This window comes from Girardinichthys multiradiatus, chromosome 19 (genome assembly GCF_021462225.1).
Source record: "Girardinichthys multiradiatus isolate DD_20200921_A chromosome 19, DD_fGirMul_XY1, whole genome shotgun sequence".
NCBI lineage: Eukaryota > Metazoa > Chordata > Actinopteri > Cyprinodontiformes > Goodeidae > Girardinichthys > Girardinichthys multiradiatus.
The window spans coordinates 8,152,437-8,180,277 of record NC_061811.1 but is presented as its reverse complement, the minus strand read 5'-3'; the positions used below and the strand labels follow the sequence as shown (position 1 = coordinate 8,180,277).

At 40.8% G+C, this 27,841-nt stretch overlaps 1 protein-coding gene across 2 annotated transcripts; it reads left to right on the top strand.

Annotated features, from left to right (window-relative positions):
- Window positions 1-506: 506 nt before the first annotated feature.
- Window positions 507-27,381, top strand: disp2 (dispatched homolog 2 (Drosophila)). Of its 2 annotated transcripts, XM_047392979.1 has the most exons (10): window positions 507-885; window positions 6,421-6,559; window positions 7,557-7,828; window positions 8,470-8,499; window positions 8,597-8,720; window positions 9,107-9,222; window positions 10,185-10,306; window positions 10,690-10,787; window positions 11,026-11,184; window positions 19,912-27,381. In XM_047392979.1, the coding sequence occupies exons 1-10, from the start codon at window positions 788-790 to the stop codon at window positions 23,197-23,199; spliced, it is 4,446 nt and encodes a 1,481-aa protein (XP_047248935.1). In that variant the 5' UTR covers window positions 507-787; the 3' UTR covers window positions 23,200-27,381. The 2 variants fall into 2 exon arrangements, 1 of the variants encoding a protein (XP_047248935.1); XR_007042548.1 differs by lacking the exons at window positions 6,421-6,559; window positions 7,557-7,828; window positions 8,470-8,499; ... (4 more) ...; window positions 11,026-11,184; window positions 19,912-27,381 and adding exons at window positions 1,106-1,415; window positions 2,107-2,648 and having other exon boundaries at window positions 578-885.
- Window positions 27,382-27,841: the final 460 nt, after the last annotated feature.

The window sequence follows — 27,841 nt, the reverse complement described above, 5'->3', positions numbered from 1 at the left end:
TCTATCTATCTATCTATCTATCTATCTATCTATCTATCTATCTATCTATCTATCTATCTATCTATCTATCTATCTATCTATCTATCTATCTATCTATCTATCTATCTATCTATCTATCTATCTATCTATCTATCTATCTATCTATCTATCTATCTATCTATCTATCTATCTATCTATCTATCTATGTGATTTATATTGTATTTACTGTCTCAAATCTGATTTTGTAAATAAAATCTTAATTGAGTCGAACTGGATTCTTAATTGAATATAAGCGTGACTGTGAAAGCTGAACTGAGTTCACTTCTATTCCGAGTTTGCACTAGATCGATTAAATGTATCAACTGAAAACAAACTGAGTGTTTCACCTGATTAAACTACCTCAGGCCTGTTTGGAGTTTTTTTAGTAGTAAGTCGAGGACTAGTTGGTCTAACTGAGCTCAGCATCAGTGTCGGTGCTCCCTGTTAATGATAATTGATCAGCACCTGTATTCCTCCTCGGAGGACACCACCCGTCTCTGGGCTCTCCAGCACCGCACCCGGTTGGACAGCGACCGCGCAGCGTCGGCAGCATCAGCGCGGCTCGGCCAATCAGAGCGCAGCTCAGGGCAGATTAAAGCAAACAGCCCTGATGCTGCTGCTGCTGCTGTGTAGTAGCAGCCTCAGAAACAAGCAGTGCTGGGCTGATCTTCTTGGAGTAAATCAACGAAAATTACAGCTGTTTAATTAATCTTACTCAAAATGGACACAGTGATAATCACCTTTGATAGAAGCTGAGCTGATCAGGAGGATGATGGATGCTCGCTCGATAATTGGAGAAAGTACTGATGCGATAGTGGTGGATGATTCTCCGACTGAAGAGAAGGAAATTCTGCAGACTGGCCAGAGGTGGGTTGCTGTTGTTTGAATGCAAATTTCTGCTAAATCTGCATTAGAACTAATTAAGACCCGCCATCTCAGCAGTAATCTGTGTTAGTGTTTTTACTCTCCATTCAGATGAAAGTTTAAATCAGCGGTCCTCTGTTGGCCATGAACAGCGTAATTAGGAGCTTTTTTAAATTGTTTTTATTTCATCCTCATGACTTTTTTTTTTTTGTTTTTGTTTCAGGCCACATAATTAACATTCATTTGGATGGATAAATAGAGCCCGTCCACTTTGAGCTGGTCTGTGTTTGCATTTAATGAACTGAGTACAGCAGCAAGCAAACAACAGGGTAGCACACGCGATGTTGTCTGAGATCTGTTGAGTTTCATTCTCCTGCTTTGGGTCAGGTAGCTGGCTGGGTTACAGATGGCAGCCCATCACTCATGTTGATCCTCACCAGCAGTTCTGCTTTGCAAGGAAAACGTCAGTGTGAGACACTGAGGATGGAGAAAGCAGAGAGCTGAGCTCAGCAGCAGAATGCATCTCTGTCGCTGTAAGGAGAATGTTTTCTATTTTTCATTGATGTGCATAAGGCAGACTCTCCATGGTATTTTAACATCTTGTCCCAATAGATCTGATTTGTAAAGGTCAGCAGTGAGTTTTTGGATTGTCAGTTTCAGACTTCACATTGACTGGTATGAAGAGGGGGGTGTTTCAGGAGTTTTCAGATGACGGTTTCAACCAGAAAAACAACTTTTTCTAAAATATATTACATGAACCCACCATTTAACCTTTTTACCAATAAAACATGATTTGCTGATTTCAAATGGCCTGTTGAATTTTACTGGAACCCTTGGTTCAGTCAATCTTTAAGCATTGATGCAATGTTTTTCTGACATCTCAAGCTGTTCTGTTTAGCTCAAATCACCTGCAGCTGAGTTGGATTCTTTGAAAATCCTAGTTATTAACCAAAAGCTTGAACGATGAATGGTCATTGTATAAGTTATGAGTGTGAGACTGTTTCAAATCCTGTGAAATTATAACATCCGGTAAAATACCTTCAATGTGCAAAGCAACTCAATGTTCGTTCTCATATCTGTGATTTTCTGTCTATGTAAATTATGCCACTTCTGTATTTTTCACTCATCTCAGAAGTGTGTTTAAGTCTTCAGAAACATTTTCCTGAGCAAGCAACCTTTGCATTTAACATCTGCTTTTAAATCCAAAATGTCTTGGCATCCCAGAAGCCAGTACCAGACGAGGCTAGCTCCAGGTTCCTATCTAAGCATGACCTGTGGGCAGACTGAACTCCTGAGGGATCCAATGAGACTATCCTTCTAGCGGTTATTTTGAAACCACGTAGCAGCAAAGCATGTGGTTCAGAGTAATTAAACAGCAACTTCTGACACGCACTGAAATTCCTGGTGGCTTCTATGATGGGAAACTGGAAAGGACCTGATGCAGCAAAGTTTCCCAAACCACGGACTACTTCTATACTGTAGATTGTCTTTGGATTTGATTTCAGAATCTTTTGAGACCTCTTTAGCTTTCTTAAAGAGGTCTTCAAAGCTGCTACAGTTTTCATTCTGAAGGCCTCTGGTGGCTCTTTCGATCCTGCTCATTCTGACCTTAACAGTCAGGAGCACACCAAACCAAACGGAGGTTTAAACAAGTAAAACCTCCTTCTAAACGATGAGTAATAGTCTCATCATTGGCACCTGATGTGATATGCCTTTGTGTGATTTTATTATTTTTATGCAGGAATAAATGTGACTGTCCTAATTTATTACTCACCAGAGATTGCAGTTTTTATTATGTTTTTAAAAGAGCTTTTTCCTCAGTTTTTATAGAGCAACTGCTGAATTGAATTTTTCAGTATTGTTAAAATTGACATTAAATTATGTAAACACACAGGCTCACACAATTTGCAACTTGATGAGTGATGAGACTGATTGGATTTAACCAGTGAAAAAGGTTGCTTCATGGTCATCGATTAAATGAAATCAGACTGATAGTCGTTAAGACATCTTCACTGAAACTATTTGGAGAATTTTTCTAATAAAATGTCTATAAAAGAAACAGCTGTTATATGCACTTAAGAAATCTGATTCTTTATGAAATTTTAATAAGTTGGATAACTGGAAACAGTCAGCGATGTGAACAACAGGAACTTCTGCTTAACTTGGTCATTTTGCTAAACTCAGGTTTTCAGTTCCACACTGCGTTTGTTTTTATATATATTTGTTTAAATACAGTTCACAAGGTGTCGAGTGGCACTGGGAAGTAATTTCAGGTGCAGATACCTCATACACACCACAGACACACTGACGCCAGGCCGCTCTGCCAGAGTCCTGATTTGTTGGAGCAGCCGGCAGACATCGTCCTGTGTGTATTGTTTTATATAATATCTCTGAAATATTGATAAGTACTCTAAATTTGGGTTCTCTGCGTGTTCATTAGCAATAAGGCATCTGGGTTCTTCATGTTTCTGCACCAAAATGGGCTAAACCCCCTGATAAAATGCATTGTGACCAAGTGCACATTTTGGGTAATAAAGTATTTAGATTTTTATCAGTTTTATTTTAGAACAAAGCACAAAGAAACACAGCGGCTGAGATCTTCAATCAACTCAACCACCTGACTTCACTCATCATCGGAGCGCCTTTTACCATGATGCCACTGTATCTGTGTGAGGTCAGCTGGGCTTTGCTGGCTCCCTCTGTTGCCATGGTTATGAGACGACAAGACTGGCTGCATCCAGACTGCTGGAAAACAAACAACACAGACCCTTTTACAGAGAAGAGTCATTAGACAGCAGCTCGGGCTGTTTATAAGTAAATCATTCAATGCTTCAGTCCACAGCCTAATAGTGTAATGGCTGATGCAGAAGTAGGTCAGATATGATGTTTTATTGCGGAGATAGATTTAAAGTGTTGTGCTGTGAATAGGATTCTTGTTTTACAAGAAGAGCTCTTTTCTGTGGCGTCAGCATATTTGTTTGCTACAGTTCCCTCCTCAAGTCCAGATTCATAGAGCTTCAAAAAGCTATGCTGCCCTCCAAAAGTATTGGAACAGCACTTCGTGCACTAGTCTGCAAACGCTTTCAGTGTCGCATCAAAAGATGAATGAGACTCCCTCCTGATTTACAGAAGTCTTTTTATAATAAAACACAAGCTCGGTCTACACAATAATCATCTATACAAGGACAATAATCACTTAAAGAGCCCTCTGTATTGATTAAAGTTGATTAAGAACCTAGAAATTATAAGCAGATAAGGGGAAGGAAGAGGAGCAAAATGAAGGAAAGGACAAAGAGATGCATGAAGTTTTCAAACCCACCAGGATAATCCATTAGCTTTCAGGATCTGATCTTGCATGCATAGAACTGGAAAGAGAACTTTCCTCAGATTTAAAATTTTCTTGGGACCAACCTGTGTTTCCCCAGTGACTGCTGGAGATGGATCATTTCAGGTCACTTTGAAATGGCAGACGGTTGTGGTCTCTCCGGTTCCTGGATTTTTGATGTCTCTAAATCTGTCATCCGTATGTCAGCACAGCTGACATTTGTCACACGAGTTTCCTGAATATACAGGTCCTTCTCAAAATATTAGCATATTGTGATAAAGTTCATTATTTTCCATAATGTCATGATGAACATTTAACATTCATATATTTTAGATTCATTGCACACTAACTGAAATATTTCAGGTCTTTTATTGTCTTAATACGGATGATTTTGGCATACAGCTCATGAAAACCCAAAATTCCTATCTCACAAAAGTAGCATATCATTAAAAGGGTTTCTAAACGAGCTATGAACCTAATCATCTGAATCAACGAGTTAACTCTAAACACCTGCAAAAGATTCCTGAGGCCTTTAAAACTCCCAGCCTGGTTCATCACTCAAAACCCCAATCATGGGTAAGACTGCCGACCTGACTGCTGTCCAGAAGGCCACTATTGACACCCTCAAGCAAGAGGGTAAGACACAGAAAGAAATTTCTGAACGAATAGGCTGTTCCCAGAGTGCTGTATCAAGGCACCTCAGTGGGAAGTCTGTGGGAAGGAAAAAGTGTGGCAGAAAACGCTGCACAACGAGAAGAGGTGACCGGACCCTGAGGAAGATTTTGGAGACGGGCCGATTCCAGACCTTGGGGGACCTGCGGAAGCAGTGGACTGAGTCTGGAGTAGAAACATCCAGAGTCACCGTGCACAGGCGTGTGCAGGAAATGGGCTACAGGTGCCGCATTCCCCAGACCTGGGCTACAGAGAAGCAGCACTGGACTGTTGCTCAGTGGTCCAAAGTACTTTTTTTGGATGAAAGCAAATTCTGCATGTCATTCGGAAATCAAGGTGCCAGAGTCTGGAGGAAGACTGGGGAGAAGGAAATGCCAAAATGCCAGAAGTCCAGTGTCAAGTACCCACAGTCAGTGATGGTCTGGGGTGCCGTGTCAGCTGCTGGTGTTGGTCCACTGTGTTTTATCAAGGGCAGGGTCAATGCAGCTAGCTATCAGGAGATTTTGGAGCACTTCATGCTTCCATCTGCTGAAAAGCTTTTTGGAGATGAAGATTTAATTTTTCAGCACGACCTAGCACCTGCTCACAGTGCCAAAACCACTGGTAAATGGTTTACTGACCATGATATCACTGTGCTCAATTGGCCTGCCAACTCTCCTGACCTGAACCCCATAGAGAATCTGTGGGATATTGTGAAGAGAACGTTGAGAGACTCAAGACCCAACACTCTGGATGAGCTAAAGGCCGCTATCGAAGCATCCTGGGCCTCCATAAGACCTCAGCAGTGCCACAGGCTGATTGCCTCCATGCCACGCCGCATTGAAGCAGTCATTTCTGCAAAAGGATTCCCGACCAAGTATTGAGTGCATAACTGTACATGATTATTTGAAGGTTGATGTTTTTTGTATTAAAAACACTTTTCTTTTATTGGTCGGATGAAATATGCTAATTTTGTGAGATAGGAATTTTGGGTTTTCATGAGCTGTATGCCAAAATCATCCGTATTAAGACAATAAAAGACCTGAAATATTTCAGTTAGTGTGCAATGAATCTAAAATATATGAATGTTAAATTTTCATCATTACATTATGGAAAATAATGAACTTTATCACAATATGCTAATATTTTGAGAAGGACCTGTATTTAAGGAATGAGGGTGGAGAAACTCCAGGGTTCTCCTGGCAGCAATTAGCAATAACTCAGTGTTTTGTGTTATCTTTCATGGACAGCCAGCTAACACACTTCAACCTGATGCAGCATCATGATGTGAAATTCCTACCTAAATCATTCCTCTTCCTCTCTATTTTGGCCTACCTACAACCTGAAGCCACAACATGTTTCTAAAATCCATTTCTTACCTCATTGCTTCTGCAGTTTTCCCTAGAAAATATAAGGAAGTGGAGCCAAGAAACATAAAGCAGAAACTGTCAGGCTTAAATGTTATGTATTTATTGCTTCTGTCACCGTTACTTTCCCTCCCAATTATTTATTCCCTCACGTTGTTGCTGTGACATGTTTCCTCATGTCTCTTCTCTGCCCAGTCGTATCCCAGTGGTTTCTCTGTGCCCCCCTGACGGTTCTGTTAAGGCCCAACTGACGGTCATCCCCTCTGCAGAGGAGCTCTGTGACAGCTGCAGCAGCCTTGGCAGACCCTCCTCCTCGTTCCAGCTTTACCATCAAGTATGCCTGAGCTTTGAGTGCAGCACTGTGTTCAGCATTCAGCTAAATACCTGCTATATTTAGGAAGGGCTGCCAAACTGCTGTTGTATTATTCAAATGTCTGTACAGCACAGTGTCTGTCATGTATCTTATAGGAATTTTATGTGATAACCAACACAAAGTAGTGCCTGATTGTAAAATTGAAGAAAAATGTTTTTTATGAATAATATCTGCAAGTGTGAAATTTATTTGCATTCAGGCTCCCTGAACACTTTGTACAACACCCTGAATTTTCTGCCTGTTGATCTCTCCAAAATGGAGCCTCTGTGAACATAAATTTTCAAAGCTTGCCAAAGCCCCTCTATTGGATTTAGGTCAGGACTTTGACTATGCCATTCTAACACATGAAAATGCTTTGATCTAATCATTCCTTTGCTGGAGGTTTAGGGTCATTCACCTGCATGAAGGTAAACCTCTGCCCCCAGTCACAAGTCTATTTCAGCCCTTTAAAAACGTTTCTTTCAGAATTGTCCTGTATTTCCTGCCATCCATTTTCTCCTCAACTCTGACCAATTTCCTTCTCTCTGCTGGGGAAAAAACCTCCACACAGTATGATGCTGCCACCACCATGTTTCACAGTGGGCATAGTATGTTCAGGATTAGTTTTGCTTGACACAGTGTTATCTGACCAGAGCATCTTCTTCCACATGCTTGCTGTGTGCCTTACTTAGCTTGTGGAAAACTACAGTAGTTACTGTGGAGTGCATGAAGAATAGTTGTCCTCACAATAGAGTCTTCCACCTGAGCTGTGGATTTCTCCAGCTCCTCCAGAAATACCATGGACCTTTTTGCCAGGTCCTCTGATTACAGCACTTCTTGCCCATTCCTGCCCATTTAGATAGATGGTCATCACATAAAATCCCAATAAATTAAAGTTTATGTTTGTAATGTGACAAAATATAATGAGGTATAAGGGGTGTGAATACTCTAGCTCTCTTCATATGCGTTTGTATTTCAGGTCCCCCAGCGCCTTGAGACCGGAGCCTGTCATTCGCCACAGAACCATAAATGCCCACATTGCAGCCGCCACGAGTCAGTCAAACCCCACTGCTGCCATTCAAACACAGCTTGTCCTCATGCTGACAGAGGGGTGGCGGTGAAATCAGGACACAGCTGTGGTTCTGCCCATCAGGCGTCCTGTCATGGGTCGGCAAGGTGTCACTGGTTGCACGGCTCAAACGAGAGCAGGACACAGACCAAACCAAAGCAGCGCCACGTGGTGTCAGTGAGGTGGGCTCAAAAAACACAAATTTATGTTTGCAATCCTATTTGTTCATATCCAAACTACCTAGAACTTGATGTCAGATTGTCACAGATGGCATGTGACAAATTTCCAGTAAGCTTTTGAGTCGACTCAACAAATAAAATGGCAGGTAGATTTAAAAAAAAAAGTAAAACCATCTTAATCCTTTTGCTTGTTGTTTATAATGATTTAAGATAATAATTTTCATTTAAATGAATGTCAATAAATCCACCAACAATTATTCCATTATTTTAAACATTTTTAGGTACAGTGATTATATCATCCATTTTAGCTTGACGTGAATATTTATCCTCCCCCTCAGTACAACCTTTACTTTATGAGGCCTATGATCCAGATGGCCATTTTGTCTTTGGACTTTGACCCCTGGTTGGGTCCACCATGTCAATTTGGTCCCAGGAGAGAAACAAGTCTAAGAGCGGTTCAAAGGTTCCTTGCCTGGAATAGAGGGAATGGGGGACCATCCTAGATTAGGTTGAGTGTTTTAGGATAGGACCCCCATGCAGTGATGGGCCCTATGACCTGATCTTGGATCAATGCAAGACAAAGAGTAGATAGTTTTTGGCAAATTAATGTTCTGTTAGTAACATAACATTTCAATTATTTACAGGAATGGGGGACTTAACTTCATCATTAGAAAGTGAGTACTATATCTCAGGATAGGCTTTTTATTTATTATCTTTTTAAAAATTGGTGTCACTGATTGCTCTTTCATTTCTTGTTTTCTGTCTCTGCAGGTATTCCCAGCTGTTAGTGGACCATCCCTTAGTGGTGCTGCTGGGTTGTGCCATACTGCTGCTGGGATGCTCACTGGCTGGACTGTTCATTAGTTCACTGCCAGACTTCTCGGATCCGCTTTTAGTGAGTAAATGAGACCCATAGTCACCAGGATATAATTTTAAAATCTCACCTCGCTGTATCTGCTCTGTCACCTCACATCAAATGTAAAATAGAAACATCTGGATGTTAGTATTTATACTGTGCCTACATGCCTCCTTATCTATTCAGTTCAGTCTCATCAATGAGCCATGCTGAATTAGATCACATCTAATTTAAATAAGCTCCCTTTTAGATGCATCCTTAGACAGAAAACAAATTTATATTGATAGTAAAGTGTGAGCATACCAACTAAAACATAAATGCTGGATGCTCTATAGCTACAGGAGTGTGTCGAGGATTAGCATTCTTTCTGTATAATAAGCCTTGACGTATATTTTGAGTGAATCATTGTGCTCTGAACACCTCAGGGTTTCCAGCCACGGGGAACATACATCGGAGTTCGGCTGTCCAGCTTGTCCAAGCTTCAGCAGGAAACCGGCCAGGGGAAAACTCTGTCTGCTGTACCACAGCAACTCAGCAAAAGGTCAGCAGAAAGTTGGAGTATAATCAGGAGAGCCTACATGGAGAGAATAGATCTGTAACCAATGCAAACAGACTCTACACTGACCCTGGATTAGATATTAGGCTTGCAGTGGCCCTCAGTTAGAATCTATACAGTTACAGCGACTCGTTCATATTTATGCATGGAAATGATATTATTTTTAAGGCTTTGGGGATGCATTTGAACTTTTCTTTTTCCAGGGTGGTTGTAAATGATTATAAAATATCCAACATTAATTATTACTAATAAGACGAATGAGGTGCAGAAGTCTGAATTTATTGGGGATTTGGTCAAATATATACATACATACACCCCCACTAATATTTGGTCCCTTAGCAAGATGAAAAAAACCCACAAATTTTAAATTCATCAAAAACATCTGGCTTGATTCTGGATGGAGATTTTACCACTTCTCTTGGCAGAGTTCCTTTAAATTGGCTGGTCTCTGGGCAGAAACCCGGCTTTAAAACATACATTCTCAATAGTATTGAGGTCAAGGCCACAAAAAGCTTAATGTTAGCTTGCTTTATCATTCCATCATTCTTCAACTTTATCTGAAATCAACATAAAACTAAAACTTGGACACAGGTGGGTGTATCAACAGGACTATGATCCCAAAAACATCCCTGTCTACTTTTTGGATGATAATAACAGGCCTGTCGGAAATTCTTGGACTGTTTTCTATGCCAAGATCCGTCTTTTTAAAAATATTCAATTCACAAATCCAAGCTAGTTTTGGAATGGGCAACACCGGCTAATATTAAGCTTCTAGAATGGCTCAGAGCTCAGTCCTGCTGAAAATGTATGCACTATCTTTAATTGCCAAAATCAATGTGCCATTTGATGGCTATAAGTAAACTCAGAATTGATCATTCCTGAAAGTAAAGTATATTTCCACTTCAGATACATGTGTTTAAAGAAATAACAGGTTCCTGACATTCCAGCTTTGCCAGGTCTGGCGTTGTCAGCAGAGACAGTAATGGCAGTCAGCTCGCCTCCAGAGGTCGTATTAAGAGGATGCTGGCTGCAGACTTTTCTCTGCACACCTTCCTCTGTGATGCTCCAGGTAAGGAAGTCCTGAACCACCCAGTTCTTTTAATTAAACAAAGTTTCCAGTAACTACTGACAAAAATCATCAACCTTGGACTAGAAATATTTAATAAATGCTTGACCACATCATGAAAATACCATCTTTAGTAATGTGGTTTAATGTGGTAGTTTAAAGGATGCAGTTTAATATGTGACTTAATGTGGAAAGGCTCAACTGTTATTTTTTTTAATGAAATACAGAAATTTCCTTCAACAGATTTATGAGCCTGATTTTTGTTTGGCACATTTCACAAGGGTTTTTGCCCACTTTGATCTTTTCTAACCAGTCCTACAATCACATGATTCACTGCTGGTCATCTTGTTCATGAACACTGACGCCGTCTGCTTCTCCCTGTGCAGGCGAGCGCTTCGCCCAGCTGGTGTTTCGATCCGAAACCTCTGCCAGTCTCTGGAGCCTGAAGGCCATCCACGCCATGTGTGAGATGGAGCAATCCAGGGTTGGCTCACGTTCACTCATTCCTCACTTTTTGTTCCCTTTTCTCCTGTGTTTAGGCACTAATTTCAATTGATGTTACTTTTATCTGTTTGACACACTTTTGACGGTTATTTTAATCTTGCTCTACAGTACATCGACGGTACATTATCTCACTGGAAATTAATTGCTTTTCTGTGAATTTGTTTCAGAACCGGGCATGAGTTAAAAAACCCATGTTTTTTATTTTCTTTGTGAATCAGATTCGCTCCCAGGCCCAGTTCCAGGATCTGTGCCAGCAGCCTGATGACGTGGAAGCAGAGGGAACGCCGAGAAGTGGCTGCAGTCCAAGCTGGTCTTTGGGGAATTACTTGGCGGTCCTCTCTAACGCCTCCTGTTGCCTCAGCCTTACATCACAACAGGTACTGTAGCTTTAAGTAATGTGCTTCAAGCAGATTAGATCTAACCATAATTTTGGATGCAGCAGTTGTTTAAACTTGCAAGTTGAGCAGGCCAATTAGCTTTTAGATTCAAGGTTTCTGTTGAATTGTGCCAGATTCCACTGTTTTATCAGGTCTCATTTATGTCAGGATGTTGCCAAGGGTTTTATTTTTAAAGCCAGACTTGCTTTATGGCTGTAACAAGGTATTGTAGCTGAAGTCTTTTAGATTGTTGCTGAAGCCAAAACAGAAAGTCAAGTCAAGTTTATTTATATAGTGCTTTTCAGCAACAAGGCACTCAAGGTGCTTTACATAATGAAAAACATTACAATGATACAGAAAATCAAACAACAGAGGTAATTGAAAAAATAAAGAGAATATAATGATGTATAAGAAAACGAAAGGAAAATTGGACTGAAAACGTAACTAATTATGCTTAGATGGCCCAGTCAAAGACCACTCTAAACAAACAAGTTTTTAATCTTGATTTAAAGCAACTTAGGGTTTCGGCGATTTTACAGTTTTCTGGGAGTTTATTCCAGATTAGTGGAGCATAAGAACTAAAAGCTGCTTCTCCATGTTTGGTTCCGGTTCTTCAGAGTAGATTTGAGCCAGAAGACCTGAGAGGTCTGGGTGGTTGATACACTGACAACAAGTCTGTAATGTATTTTGGTGCTAAGCCATTCAGTGATTTATAGACTAACAGAAGTATTTTAAAGTCTATTCTCTCCTTTAATCCTGGAGATGTTCTTTAGGTGATAGAAGGTCAACCTTGTTACTGTCTTTATGTGCCTCTGAAGGTTCAGGTCTGAGTCCATCACTACACCCAGATTTCAAACCTGACTGGTGGTTTCTAGCTGTTTTAGCTGAACCTGTTTGCTAACTTTTAAACGCTCTTCCTTTGGTCCAAAGATTATTACTTCAGTTTTGTTTTGATTCAGCTGAAGAAAAGTTTGGCACATCCATGCATTGATTTCTTCTAAGCATTTACCCAGCGCTTGAATGGGTTCATGGTCACCTGGTGACATCGTAACGTATAGCTGTGTGTCGTCTGCATAGTTATGATAACTTACGTTGTTGTTTATTAAAATCTGAGTTCGGGGGAGCATGTAGATATTGAATAGGAGGGGCCCTAAGATGGACCCTTGGGGAATGCCACGTGTGATTTTTGTGCTCTCTGATGTAAAGTTACCTACTGACACAAAAAGTCCCTGTCCTTCAAGTAGGATTTAAACCAGTTGAGTGCTGTTCCAGAAAGGCCGACCCAGTTTTCCAGGCGCTCTAATAAAATGGAGTGATCAACAGTGTCAAATGCTGCACTAAGGTCCAATAATACCAGCACTGTGGTTCTTTCACAGTCTGCATTTATACGGATGTCATTGAACACCTTGACAAGAGCAGTCTCTGTACTGTGGTGAGCAGGACGTCTGACTGGAAGACATCGAAGCGGTTGGTCGTTGTTAGAAAGTTGTTTAACTGTTGAAACACAGCTTTTTCAATAATCTTACTGATGAAGGGGAGGTTTGATATAGGCCTGTAGTTCTGTAGTAGCAACTTGTCCAAGTTGCTCTTTTTCAATAGAGGTTTGATAATTGCTGTTTTTAGGGCCTGGGGGAAAACACCTGACAAAAGGGACGTGTTTATTATTTGTGTTAAATCAGATGTTATTACAGGCGAAGCTTTCTTAAGGAAAGCTGTGGGTAAAAGATCGAGACAGCAGGAAGAAGAGCTTAGTGGCTGTACGATTTCTTCTACGTTTTTGTAGTTTATTTGGTGAAATTTGAAAATTTTGTCAAAATCCGTTCTAGTTGGAGACAACATTGGTACTGGAGTTGATGTGGATGTGCTGACTGCCTCTCTGATCTTTTGGGTTTTTTCAGTAAAGAAGTTAGCAAATTCATTGCAGGCCCTGGTAGAGTGGAGTTCAGATGCTACAGTTACAGGAGGTTTTGTTAGTCTGTCGACCGTGGCAAATAATGCACGAGCATTGTTAATGTTTTTGCTGATGATCTCAGAAAAGAAAGATTCCCTTGCATTTTTCAGTTGTAGGTTATATCTGTAGAGTCTCTCTTTATAGATAATATAGTGAACCTGGAGTCCAGTCTTTCGCCACCTGCGTTCAGCTTTTCCACACTCCTTTTTTTCACTTCTGACTGGTGGAGCACTTCTCCATGGAGACATTTTCTTCCCTGAAACGACTTTCGCTTTAATTGGAGCAATTGATGTCCGAGATTTTAGAATGAAAGTTATCTACCAGCTCATCTACAGTGTTACAGGGCAAAGTGGAGGTAGAAGAGTAAATCTGGTTAAAGGTTTCAGCAGCACCGTCCTTAAAGATGCGTTTTCTTCTCTGTCTCTTTGGCAAACTGAGTCATTGCAGATGACGCTTTCAAAAATAAAATAAAAGTGGTCAGATAGAGCAACATCAGTTACAGACACCTTGGAAATGTTTAATTCAATTCAGTTTATTTATATAGCGCCAATTCACAACAGTCAGGTACATACATTCCAATTAATCCTAATCATTGAACAGTGCAGTCAGTTATTTATTCAAATTGGATAAAAAGTTTGTCTGTCTAAGGAAACCCAGCAGATTGCATCCAGTCAGTGACTTGTAGCATTCACTCCTCCCGGATGAACATGTAGAGACAGTGGACAGTCACTGGCGTTGACTTTGCAGCAATCCCTCACACTGAGCATGCATGTAGCGACAGTGGAGAGGAAAAACTCCCTTTTAACAGGAAGAAACCTCCAGCAGAACCAGGCTCAGTGTGAGCGGCCATCTGCCACGACCAACTGGGGGTTTGAGAGAACAGAGCAGAGACACAAAGAGAACAAAGAAGCACTGATCCAGGAGTACTTTCTATGGGAAGGAAAAGTAAATGTTAATGGATGTAGCTACTTTAGTCGTTTCACCTAGAAAGAAAGAACAGATAAACTCTGAGCCAGTTTTCAAGGTTAGTCTGAAAGAGAGCACATAGAGTTAGTCACAGTAAAAGCTCGGCCATGTCTAGGCGAGAGAAAGGGTTAAACACTAAAAGACAGGGCAATGTGGATCATCGGTAGAGGGTGAGCATTAAGTTGTTGCCAGCAGAACCTCGGACGATTCCCCTCTCCAGAAAGGTGTCACAGGTAGACACAGAACCAGGCCAGGTGTAGCTTCTAGGTAGAGAAAAGAGAAAGAACATAAAGTTAAAAACTGAAATAACAGCAAATAATGCAGAATTAGAGAGTAGTGTGAGAACGTAGCGAAGAGGGTGAAGGTGGTCATTATGTCCTCCAGCAGCCTAAGCCTATAGCAGCATAACTACAGAGATAGCTCAGGATAACCTAAGCCACTCTAACTATAAGCTTTATCAAAAAGGAAAGTTTTAAGCCTAGCCTTAAAAGTAGACAGTTTGTCCATCTAGAGCCCACTGATGGTCATTGTTATACTAAAAACCACAAGGATTGGGATACCTCTCTCTGTCAGATTGACCATAACCATTGGAAAAGAGAGGGGATCATACAGGTAGCAGAAATGGAGGGTGTGTTTGCACCTCAACCATAACTGAGCCGGTTTAGGCTAAACCTGACTCCCCCTTACTCCATCCAACAGGGAGGGAAGAAGATGGAGGTAGAAAATAAGGAAGATAGCTCAGGATAACCTAAGCCACTCTAACTATAAGCTTTATCAAAAAGGAAAGTTTTAAGCCTAGCCTTAAAAGTAGACATGGTGTCTGCCTCACGGACTAAAACTGGGAGCTGGTTCCACAGGAGAGGAGCCTGATAACTAAAGGATCTGCCTCCCATTCTACTTCTAGAGACTCTAGGAACCACCAGTAAACCTGCAGTCTGAGAACTAAGTGCTCTGTTAGGAACATATGGAACAATCAGATCTCTGATGTATTATGGAGCTAGATCATTGTGGGCTTTATATGTAAGGAGGAGAATTTTAAATTATATTCTGGATTTAACAGGGAGCCAATGAAGGGAAGCTAAAATAGGAGAAATATGATCTCTCTTTTTAATTTTCATCAGAACTCTTGCTGCAGCATTTTGAATCAGCTGAAGGCTTTTAACTGGATTTTGTGGACATCCTGATAGTAAAGAATTACAATAGTCCAGCCTTGAAGTAACAAATGCATGGACTAGTTTTTCAGCATCACTCCTGGATAGGATATTTCTAATTTTGGCAATGTTCCGGAGATGAAAGAAGGAAATCCTAGAAACCTGTTTAATATGGGATTTAAATGACATGTCCTGGTCAAAAATAACACCAAGGTTTTTTACTTAATTATCAGAGGTCAATTTAATGCCATCCAGGTTAAGTGATTGACTGAGTAGTTTCTTTTTTAAAGACTCCGGTCCAAAGATGACAACTTCTGTCTTGTCTGAATTTAGAAGCAGAAAATTTAAAGTCATCCAAGTTTTTATGTCTTCAAGACATGCTTGTAGTCTATCTAACTGGTTGGGCTCATCAGGATTTATGGATAAGTAAAGCTGAGTATCATCAGCGTAACAGTGAAAATGTTTTCTATGCTGCCTAATAATTTTACCTAATGGAAGCATATATATAGTAAAGAGAATTGGCCCAAGTACTGAACCCTGTGGTACTCCACAATTAACCCTGTAGTTTATAGATGATTTATCATTTACATGAACAAACTGGAATCTGTCAGACAGATAAGATTTAAACCAGCCTAGCGCTGTTCCCCTGATCCCTACAACATATTCCAGCCTTTCTAAGAGAATATTATGGTCGACTGGATCAAATGCAGCACTGAGATCTAACAGAACCAGTACAGACACAAGTCCATTATCTGAGGCCATAAGAATATTAGTGACTTTCAGCAGAGCTGTTTCAGTGCTATGATGAGCTCTGAAGCCTGACTGAAACTCTTCAAACAGGTCATTGCTGTGTAAATGTTCACACATTTGATTAGCAACTATTTTCTCAAGACTTTTAGATAAGAATGGAAGATTGGATATAGGTCTGTAATTTTTCAAGTCATCTCGATCAAGCGAAGGTGTCTTAAGTAAAGGTTTAATTACAGCTACCTTAAAAGCTTGTGGTACATATCCATTTACTAAAGATAGATTAATATCTAAAATGGGGCTGGTAATCAGAGGAAACACTTCCTTAAATAATTTGGTTGGGATTGGGTCTAACATACAAGTTGAAGGTTTAGATGAAGCTAATATTTCTGATAACTCAGGAAGCTTCACGGGATCAAAACAGTCCAAACACAGATCAGGTTCTACAGTTATTTCCAATGTTGTCTCACTTGCTGAGGATGAAGTAATCATCTTCGGGAGTATGTCAAAGATTTTCTTTTTAATAGAATCAATTTTATTTAAGAAGAATCCCATAAAGTCATGACTGCTGAGAGCTAAGGGAATGGATGGCTCAACAGAGCTATGACTCTGTGTAAGTTTAGCAACTGTACTAAAGAGAAACCTAGGATTATTCTTGTTCTCTTATATTAATGATGAGAAATAAGCTGTTCTAGCTTGGTGAAGTGTCTTTTCATACAACAGTAGGCTATTTTTCCAGATTAAGTAAGAATCCTCTAGGTATGTAGGGCGCCATTTTCTCTCCAATTTTCTAACATTGTGCTTTAAAGTACGCAGCTCTGAATTAAACCAGGGAGCTAGCCTCCTATGAATAATTACCTTCTTTTTCAAGGGGGCTGCATTATCTAATGCATCACGCAATGATGAAGTATCACTATGAACAAAAGAATCAATTTGTGAAGGGTAAGAAACAGAATTATTGCCTCCACTTTGTTTAGACCCTTAGTGATGATCAAGTCCAAAATATGTCCCTGTTTGTGCGTTTGCTATTTAACATGTTGAGTCAAACCAAAATTTCTAAGAGTGTCACATAGATCTATTGGACTTCTGTCTTCAGGATTGTCCATGTGAATGTTGAAGTCTCCCACAATAATTAAACAGTCATAATCAACACATATCACAGATAAAAGCTCATTAAAATTACTGATTTCACCTGTGGATTTTGACAGGGAGACCCTTTGTGATGACCTCTCTTTCTCAGCCAACTGGCCGGTTGTTTCTGCTGGAGCTGTTGGAGGCATCGTTATCATTGTTGTTGATACTCTATGTTCTCTGCTGAAGGTCGAAGCTGCTGGTAGATTATTTACTGAATAGAAGAGAATAGATGTGAGACGTCTGGCTTGTTCAAACAGAAACCATCTTGCTTGAAGAGTTGTCTTTTTTCCCAAAAAATATTGAAGTTGTCGATGTGGTTCACAAATGTAGTAGCACATGTTTTTTTTTCAACCACTTATTAATCAGAAGTCTCAAAAAAATCTCATCTCCACAGAAAATCGATGCAAAGGGTCTGCTGAGAAAAACCTTGATATTGAGACCTCCAACAATATTCAGGAGACGAGTGAAATCCTCCTTCAGTCTTTCTGATTTTTTCTTAGCCACGTCATCCATGGCTCCACAGTGTATAATAAGGTTTTCTAGAGACGGGCGCTTTTCTGTGATTGCAAGAATATTCTCTGAGATATCGGACACCACGTTACTGGTCCCAATCATAACTTCAGTGTTTTTCTTGTTGCAGAAGTTTTTAATCCCATCCACAGCTGTGTTGCCCACTATTAGGGTTCTTGGTCCGTTGGGGTGCTTTTTCTCTGTCAGTTTAGGAGAAGACTGTTTAGAATGAAGGTTGTTCTCAAACCTTTTATTGTTCTCAGAGGATGGATCATTTTCCTGGTTTTCATTCTTTAGTTGTGCAAATCTGTTTTGAAGGGGAATTCAATTATTTCCAGCTGTCTCACTCCTATCAGTTGTTATGACAGCAGCTCGCTGTCGAAGTCTCCTTTTCCCAGGGGAAACGGAGGCATTTCTCTGTAATTCTGGCCATTCTAATTTATTTAATTGCTGAGATCTTCCAGTGAGTCGTCCACCTTGATTGTTTGGGCATGCACCTAAAACATGCCAGGGGGGTCTGCCGGTAGGTTTATTCTCAGTGTTCTGATTGTCGGCTGAATCGTTGAGCTGTCTGTCACTGTTTGGGCTCACAGGCCGAGTTGAATCATCGTTGTACCCCATATTCACCTCCACATTCACTTCTAGTCGATGGATTTTCATCTCCAAAACAGCCAATTTCTGTAAAAGTTTGTTGAAGTCATCTGTGGTGAAGGGAGGTATTTTGTGCTGATCAGCTGGCGTCAACTTGTCTTTCTTTCGAGTTCGATTGTAAAAACATCAAAATCCTTTTAGAAAAAAAATTTAAAACAATAATAATTGTTGGGAGTCGCTGGTAAGAAGTAGTTTTAGTCCAATATTTCCGTAATTTTGGCTAAGAGATAAAAAGTTAGACGTAAAAGAACGCAAGCAAGCAGGGAGCTTAGGAGAAAAGCTTAGGAGAAAAGCGTCTGAGCAGTCAGAGAGGTGGAAGTAGAAACTCAAAACTGGGTTTCTCCAGTGAAATCCAAGACTTATTTCAGCTCTCTCCTCTGTACTTTTTAATGCAAATTGACTGTTATATTATCAAAGCCCTGTGACAAAGCATTTGTCCTTTTATAGATTTCTTCTGTTTTTGTTTCTTTATCACGCTTAAATGTTTCAGAATGCCAAACAAAGTGTAGTATCAGATGAAGATACAAAATGTAGTTTGCAAATGAGGATTTTATTAAAGTGAAAGAAGCTATCACGAAGCTTCAAACCAACCCGATCCTATGTATCTACCCCCTTACCCCAATTAACATCTAATCATGTTTTTCGGTAAGCTGGGCTAAATTTGACATAAGCTTGATTACTCAAGTAGGCTGAAAGACCTCAAAATGAGCATATCATGTCCCTATTTTAAGAAATTCAAGAACAGATGGAAAACAAAGTTATTGATATCATTCTGGAAAAGGGTTACAAATCCATTTCTAGGACTCCAGCAAACCAAAGTGAGAGCCATTGTCCACATATGAAGAAAACGGGGAACATTAGTGGACCTATCCAGGAGTGGCTGAGTCATGAGTTTATGTCTCTAAGCTGAAGCACACTTGGGTTATATAGCAAGAGAATGATCCAAAGCACACCACCCAGTCACCCTCTGAATGGGTCAAAAACAATAAAAATGTTAACTTCAACTGCGATGCTGCAGCATGACCTTAAACAGGTCATTCATGTTCCGAAACCCTCTAATATGGCTGAGTTGAAATGGTTCTGCAAGGAAGAGTGAGCCAAAATTCCTCCAAAGACTAAATGACAGTAAATGCAAATGCAAATGTGGCACCAAGGGGCATCACAGCCAGTTATAAGGTGTACAGTTTCACATAGGGCCAGATCTGGATAGCTGCTTCACCCTAAGAAATAAAATGATCATTTGAAATTGTGATGATTTTTTTCTTTTTATTTGACCGATTTTAAAATTTGATGATCTGAAACATTTTAAGTGAGAAAAAGCAAAAACAGAAATCTCTAAAGGGGCAAATACTTTTTCACATGACTGTCATTTTAAGGCAACATTTGCTCCTTTTATCAAACATATTTGCAAGTTTGGTTCTGGTGTGCAGAACAAGGAAAGTGTGCAGATTAAGCATGAGGATATTTACAAATACACACACATGCAGATATTCTTGACATTGTTATTTAGACTTTTGGCAAATAAACAGATTCCATAAAACAATCAGGGAAAGCATGAATCTGGACAAGCACCTAAAATCCTGTTAGTCTCATATTGTTATCCATCTGCCACACCAGGTTTCTGAGTCTTTGAACCTTCTACGGAAATGTGCCCCGTCTTACCACAGAGGAGATCTGATCGAGGCCTGTGCAGAAAGACCCAAGCATGGTGGCTGCTCTTCTGTTCCCTTCCGGTGTAAAGAATCCCGCGTGGTGTTCCAAATCCTGCACTTCATCGTTGACAGAGACTTCCTCAGCCCTCAGACTGTTGAATACCAAATCCCGACACTGAAGTACAGCCTTCTGTTCTTACCCGTTCAGAAAGGAGAGCACATGATGGAGATCTACATGAACAGCCTTGAAGGAAGGGACCTGACGTACAAAAACGCCACCATCACTGGGATAGACTTTGGTATCAAGAAGACGCTGTTCAGATATTACTTGATTAGAGATTCTGTGTTCCCAGTCCTTGCTGTTATATCTCTCTTGTTCACCATGGTTTTATATCTCCAGTCCTTCTTCATAGTAGCATTATCTATTCTAGCAATCACAGGTTCACTCCTGACCTCATATTTCTTCTATAAAGTAGCCTTTCACCTGACTTTCTTCCCCGTGATCAACCTGGCGGCAGCTCTGATTCTCTTAGGAAGTTGCTCGAATCAAGTTTTTATCTTTACAGATTTCTGGAATCTGCAACTAACACAAAACCCTTCAGCTTCCCTGGAGAAGAGAGTTAACAGAGCCTTACAGGAAATGGGGTATTTGATCATGGCTTCAGGCTTGACCTCCAGTGCAGCTTTTTTCTCAGGTTATCTCAGCAGCATCACAGCAATTAGATGTTTTTCTATTTATCTGGGGACTGCTTCCCTCATCAGCTCTCTCCTGGCGTTAGTGTGGCTGCCGTGCTCTTTCATCTTGCTCGAGCGCTCCAGGAAGGCGCCTGCTGTGTCTTTGGTGGCGCAAACATGGAAGCCCTGCTGCTCCAAAAATTCAGGCGACTTCTGGGAAACGAGTTCTGGTAAGAGGTGCATCTTCAGCGTGGTGCAGAAGCTGAGAGAACTAAAACGAGGCCTCTCAGACACCTTGAACCTGCTGTTTCTGAAGATCTTACCCTGTGGCGTCGTAAAGTTTCGCTATATCTGGGTGTGCTGGTTTGCAGTGCTTGGTGCCGGGGGCACGTACATGTCCTGCGTCAACCCAGGCATGAGGTTACCCACTCTAGACAGCTGGGTCACCCAGCTTTTCCGCTCCAGCCACCCTTTTGAGAGATACGACGCAGAGTACCGTCACATGTTTATGTTTGAGAGACAGAGGAATGGAGAGGACAAACCTGTCACTGTTCTGCTTGTTTGGGGCATCAAACCGACCGATAATGGGGACCACTTTAACCCAAAGAGTAACGGCTCCTTGGTTTTTGACTCTGACTTTAACATGAGCAGGCCTGAATCTCAGGTTTGGCTGAGAGATCTGTGTGGGAGGGTCCAGAACCAAAGCTTTTACTCTGCCCCATCACCAGAAAGTAAAGATGTCATGACTGATAATGTCTGCCTTGTGGAGCAGCTGGTGCGCTGGGTGTCTGTTAGACGGTGCTCAGGAAGCAACGATGCCCTTCATCTCTGCTGTAACAACATCCCATTCCCCTACCCGCCCAGCAGTTTTGAAAGCTGCTTGAATATGATGCTGGCAGAGAAACATGCAGAGAGTCACCCGCCGCATAGCGGAGGCCTGTACTTTCAGCCAGACGGCAGGGTCGCTGCCCTCATTTTGGCATTCCAGACCACCTATCTCTACAGCTTTAACTTCAGTAGAACCAGGGGTTTTTACAGGGAAATCCTGACGTGGTTCAACACAGAAATATCAGGAGCACCACAAGGGCTAGAGAACGGCTGGTTCGTCAGCCAGTTGTCTCTGTTTGATCTACAACAGTGTCTAAGTTCTGAGACTCTGGTGGTTGCTGGCTTCTCAGTAGCTCTCACCTTTATTCTGCTGCTCCTGATCACCTGGAATTTTCCACTGAGCTTATATGCAACTGTTGCTGTAGGAGGGAGTGTGTTCGTCACCGTTGGCCTCCTCGTCCTTCTTGAGTGGCAGCTGAGTGGCGTCGAGGCTCTGCTTATATCCTCAGCTGCAGGGTTGTCTGTTGACTTTGTCGCTAATTTTTCCATATCCTACAGCTTAGCTCCTCATTCAGACAAGATAGGAAAAGTGGCACACTCCACGAAAAGGATGGGATGCCCTGTAGCAATAGTTTCCAGTGCGTTTTTCTTCATGGGCATTGTCATGCTACCTGCCACTGCCTTACATTTTAGAAAAATTGGGATTTTCTTGTTTCTGGTGAAATGCGTGGCGTGTGGATTTGCAACCTTCTTTTTTCAGTCCCTGTGCTGCTTCTGCGGGCCACGGCGAAACTGTGGAAGGATCACGCTGCCGTGTTTCTCAGAGGATACAGATGGCGTGGTGACCTCCTGCTCGGAGCCAGGCCCCTCGCCGGCCTCGGCTGCCAACGGAGCCTTTGGCAGATCTGGAGGGAGGCGGAGTTATGACAAAGAGGCAGGTGGTTACCTCTACCCCGACCATCACCCTCAACACAAACAGACCAGAGGAGGAGGCGGCTTGCACAGGGGCGCAGAGCAGTACGAGCTGCAGCCTCTCGCTTACCGCCTGAGCGACAGTTTTGAGAACAGCACCTGCACCAGTAAGCTGTCCAACCGGCCCTCTGTGCTCTCAGATGAAATTGAGTTTTGTGGGGTAGAGGTGAGCAAGAAGGATATGAATAATGGCAGTGAAGAGATGCACAGTCATCAGATCTGCCAGCCAGCCCTCCAAACCTCATCTCCTTACAGAGAAAACACTCTCCGCAAAGCAGGCCTGGGGCAAGAAGATGTAGCTACTGGAAATCTGCTGTGCAAAACCTGCAGGGGCCAATCAGTTGCGGGGAAACTGTGGAGCAATATATCTTACTCCTCATCATCAAGCATGGAGGAAACCATCATCAGCCACACAATGGAGACCACTGACGAGCAGTCACTCTGCAAAGACGCAAATGCCACAAAGGAGGGACACTATCAGCACTTCCAGCCTCAGAGCTCCTGTGAAGGACTGGAGGACTCCTGCGAAACATGTTTGAGTGACATTGAGGCGGGGTCTTCAAACCCACAGCAGCACGAGGGAAAGGCGGAGGTTCACCTGCAACCAGGACACCTTAACAACAAGAGGGACACACTGAGGCTTTCACTGAAGGAAACGGTTTACGAGACTAAAGACCGCAGTAGCCGGAGTGAAGAAGTGGTCATCTTACCCAACAGCAGGCCAGATCTACCAGATGTCTGGATAAAGCGAGATGGACAACGGGAGGATACATGCTGAGCAATCTGTGCTGTATATCCTCGGTCATCCAGGACATCTGCTGAAATTCTTCTCTTGTTTTTCAAAGACATTTCGCCACTCATCTTCTGTTCTGATCATTGGTTGGGAGTTCCCACCTTATAAGACACTGTTGGAACAGTCACACCAACAGGGCTATGAAGGTCACATGAGTCCCTGACTCAACTATCTATCCTGAGTTGTTTGGGTCAGGTTAGCGGTTCATCTGCATCTCAAGGACAAGGGACACTTTTTTGGAGAGCAGAGTGCACATTTTGCACAGAAAAGACTTTGAGAAAGGAGAGAAAGCAGGCATTAAACAAAGAATATGCCCTCAGGTCCCCCCATCTAATGCCTACAGAGCAGCCAGGGCTGTTCTGCAATCATTAACAGGCCTATCAGTCAGTGTTTGGTAAATCTAACTAGAACTTGTAGCCAGGAGCTCCTAAACCTTGATGTGTACTGAAGTGCCTTCAAGAAACCGAAGAAAAAGTCCATCTGCCATCTTCTGAAGCATTTAGGATCATTTTAAGCAACTCTCTGCAAACACTGTGCATTTATTAACTATTAATATATCAATTTATAAAACTTATAACTGTCTATCTTTAAAATCAATAGAAATCATGCAAAAACTTACACTGTGGGATTTAAATGACAAACATATGGAAATATGGGCCAACTGCAAAAGTAACGAGTGACACCATGTCGGTCTAATGTCGCTGTAAGGTTGTCTGTGTCTGTTTAGTGTAGCATTATTGTTCACAAAAACCGGTCCAATCAAAGCATGACTTTAAACCCAGCAGAGCATAATAAAAACTGTTCTGGCACCAGTTGAAATCAGTGCTGTTGCATGTAATCAGAAAAACGTCAAAATAACTGCAGCCGCTGCCTGCAGACTCTGTGCCAGAGAACCTCTGAACCTGAACACTGTGCACAGACCAGGCTTTCATTAATACATTGTGAACTCTGCACAATGCTGAAACGGACCAGAACCATCCATGAATATACATACAGTATATTTGGGGACTGGCGTTATATGATAACTATTCACGCAACACTTGCTGCCCATTTCATTGATAATCATAGTATAATTTTATTGTGTTTCCTTGTTATATTCATTAAAACATGGAAATATTTAGCTTTTTAAAATGTCAAAGTTTGAACTGCTTGCAGACAAATTTGAGCTCCTTTGTAGATGTATTTGGTCCCTGTTTAGACAGATGAGAAGGGTGAAAAATGTGATAAAGGAAATTAGACTATCTTGAACTGTTTATTTACAGTATATTTACAGCTTAAAAAAATTATAAAAGGTAAACTTTTACTGTACATTAATACTAATTCTAGTATTACGGTATACTTTTGTTTTTAAAATCTTATGATTTCATAACTGTCCCTGTGGTTTGGTTTAAAGTCCTTTCGGCGAATGTGTCAGAGTGAGCCGAGTTTTCCCCTGCAGGAAAAATAGGGTGCTGCATTACTCCTCCCCCACCTGTTGCTGCTCACTGTTAGTCAGCTGATTGAAATAAAACTCAGATATGTTTCCCTTGTTTGTAAGAAAGATGTACAGTATGTATTTGGCTATTTTGGAAGTATTTAACTCTTATTAAGCTAATGCTGGCTTGAAATTACAGTTAGTAAGCTATGAGCAGCATGTCTGTTAAGCAGCTGACTGCATCCTGTACCAGAGCAGATAGCCTGACTAATTAACTAGATATTAGCTTGTTATACTCACAGTACTACTTTATGAACAGCAATAATATTAGCATAATATTTTGTGAACTTATTTGTTGCTTGTCGATTTTAAAATAAAAGCAATCAATTTAATTAATTACATTTATTAATAAATGATTGTATAATTATAATTTTTTTTTATCTGAAATTACCATTTTTATCCCACATTGCTATTACCTAACAACTTTTAAAAACACATATTTTTTGTACATTATGGTTTATTATTAATTATGCCTTTACTATAGGTGATCATGAGTAACGTGAAGTTTTCTGCTGAGATGCCTACAGCTATTTGTTACTATAAAACTCTAAAACAAACCCGGAACATTTTAAAACGTGCTTGTTGTCAGAAAGCCGATGCTTGTTATTGAGGTAGCTGCATCTTAATCATCCGTCGCACCTTATATGTTACATTTATGCTTCATAATGGTAGTTTACAGTCTGTTACATGGGGGTCAAACCGCTGAGGTTTCTAAGCAATAAATAATTGGAAAACAACAGGGATATCCTTTCCTGCCAACTTTGACTGGATGTCTGCTCAGAGTTGGCAGGAAATGACCAAAAGGATTTATTGTAAGGAGAAAGTTAGATTTACATGAAGTGATTATTTATGAACGATTGCCACTTTAAATGTACAGTATTTTATGATTATCAGTGTATTGTTCTGTGTTTTCAGATGTTTGCTGTATGTTCAATGCTGTGCCAGGGCCAAACACTGGAGCATTTACTCACCGATTTTGAATCATAAATTAGTTTCAGTAAATAGCTCCTTTATTTATAATTTGACACATTGAGGTGTTTATAGTTTAACACTCAAAGAAATCGGAGCACGTCTGAGCCTCTGGAGAGGAAAATGTAGCTGCAATGTAAAATTTCGACAGAGAATATTCATCATCAGTGTCGACTGCTGTGAACAAGTATTTGCTCTCTTTACAGGTTTCTGTTTGTGCTTTTTTCTGACTTAAAATTTTCATCCAATAGATTTAAATATTAGACAAAGAAAACCGCAGTAAAAAAAAAGCAAAAAGCTGTATTCAAATGTTGATTTCATTTATTAACAGGATAAAAAACCATTAAAACCATCCTGGCCCCATGTGAAAAAGTAATTGCCCCTAAACCCAATAACTTGTAGAGTGATACTTGGCAGCAACGCCTGCCCTCAACTGTTTGATATAACTGAGTCTACAACATCGCTCTGTAGGAATTTTGGTCCACTCCTCTTTGTAATATTGTTTTAATTCAGCCACATTAGAAGGTTTCCAGCATAAATTGACTGTTTAAGGTAATGCTTTAAAAGCTTCTCAATCAGATTTAAATAAAGTGGTGTAGCGGTAGAGTGTCCACCCCATTTAAAAGGCTATTCATCCTCGACGCCACCATCCTGGGTTCAATTCCCGATCCTGTTACCTTTGCTGCAGGTCCCCCCCCCACCCTTCTCTCACTGCCCATTTCCTGTCTGAATACTGCAGCTAAAGACCATTAGTGCCACAAAAAAACACAAGTTTGGACTTAAACTAGACCACTCTAAAACCTTCTTTTTTTAACCATTCAGAGGTGGATTTCCTCTGCTTTGGATTGCGTATCACACCAGTCTGTCCTATGTAATCCTAAAGACTGACCTTATCTAAGAGAAGTGATGTCTGCAGTGCTTTAAATGTTGTTCTCAGTTCCTTTGTGACCTCCTGGGAAGGTTCACCACTCTTCAATGTTTTCCCAGTTTGTGGATAATTATCTCACCACTTCCACAGTTTGAAGGCACCCGAACCGAACCAGAACAAGAGTTCCTTCGGTGGAAACACAAACTGTGGTTCAACGGTATCCCCAAGGTCTTAGAAATTGCTCTTTAACCCTTTCCAGCCTGATGTCAATGACTTTATCTGTTCTTGAATTTCTTTAGATCAGGACATGTGTTGCTTTTTGAGATCTTTTATCCTACTTCATGTTGTCAAACAGGTGCTTTTTAAGTGTTTTCTTTAGGTCTCTGGTTACTGAAATGTTGCGATGAGACGTTTAAGTGTGACCAAAATAAAACAGAAGATTTCTGAAAGAGGGCAAACACTTTTAACAGCACTGTGTATGAAATGGGCCATAACAAAATTGGTTTGTGCATTTTATATCTCTACCCCCTCATATGGAGTACATTAAGCTGTAAAACATGGATAATCACCTGTTTATTATATGCATGAAATTGCAACTGTTATTGTCCCTGGTTCTCCACAGTGTTTGAAAGGTCATATCAGCTGGTTCTGTGCATCTAAATATTTAGTATTTTTCACTTGAAACTTGCTCTGAATGTCTTAACTGGTTGGTTGTTTGGCTCAAAGTGTATGTTCTGTGCAAAGTGAAATGAAATGTATTTATGATCCTCTAAATGATATAAAGTATAAAAACAGTAGCTTTGATCGTGGTTGAGCATGAAACCTTGACAAGATTTACATAAAATGTGCCTCTGAATCGTCGTCTCAGCGTTTTGACTTTAAATGTATGATTACAGATTCTTCAGAAGCCTTCACTCTAAAATATTCAGCAGAAGAACCTGTCCTTAACACCTGGAAGAACAATCTGGCTTTCTACTGTCACAGAGAGTAAACCATCAGCTGCACCATCACGTCCAGCGGTCTGTGTTTTCACAAACCGGAAATAAAACTTATTATCCTGCAGCAAACGGTTTATTCCAGACTTGATGTTTCATGCAGACACATTTTAGCTTTCACTGGTCATATTTACAGGTTTCAACAAATTTTCCACATAAAAAAATAGAATTTCCACAAAGAAAGGAAAGAAGGGAGAAAATAAGAGACAAGGACAAAATAACATAAGGAAATGAAGGAAACGATTACCAGTGAAGGTCTGAGGGAACAGGAATTGGAAGGGAAATAATGGGGGAAGGATAAACAATAGGTAGAAAACAGAA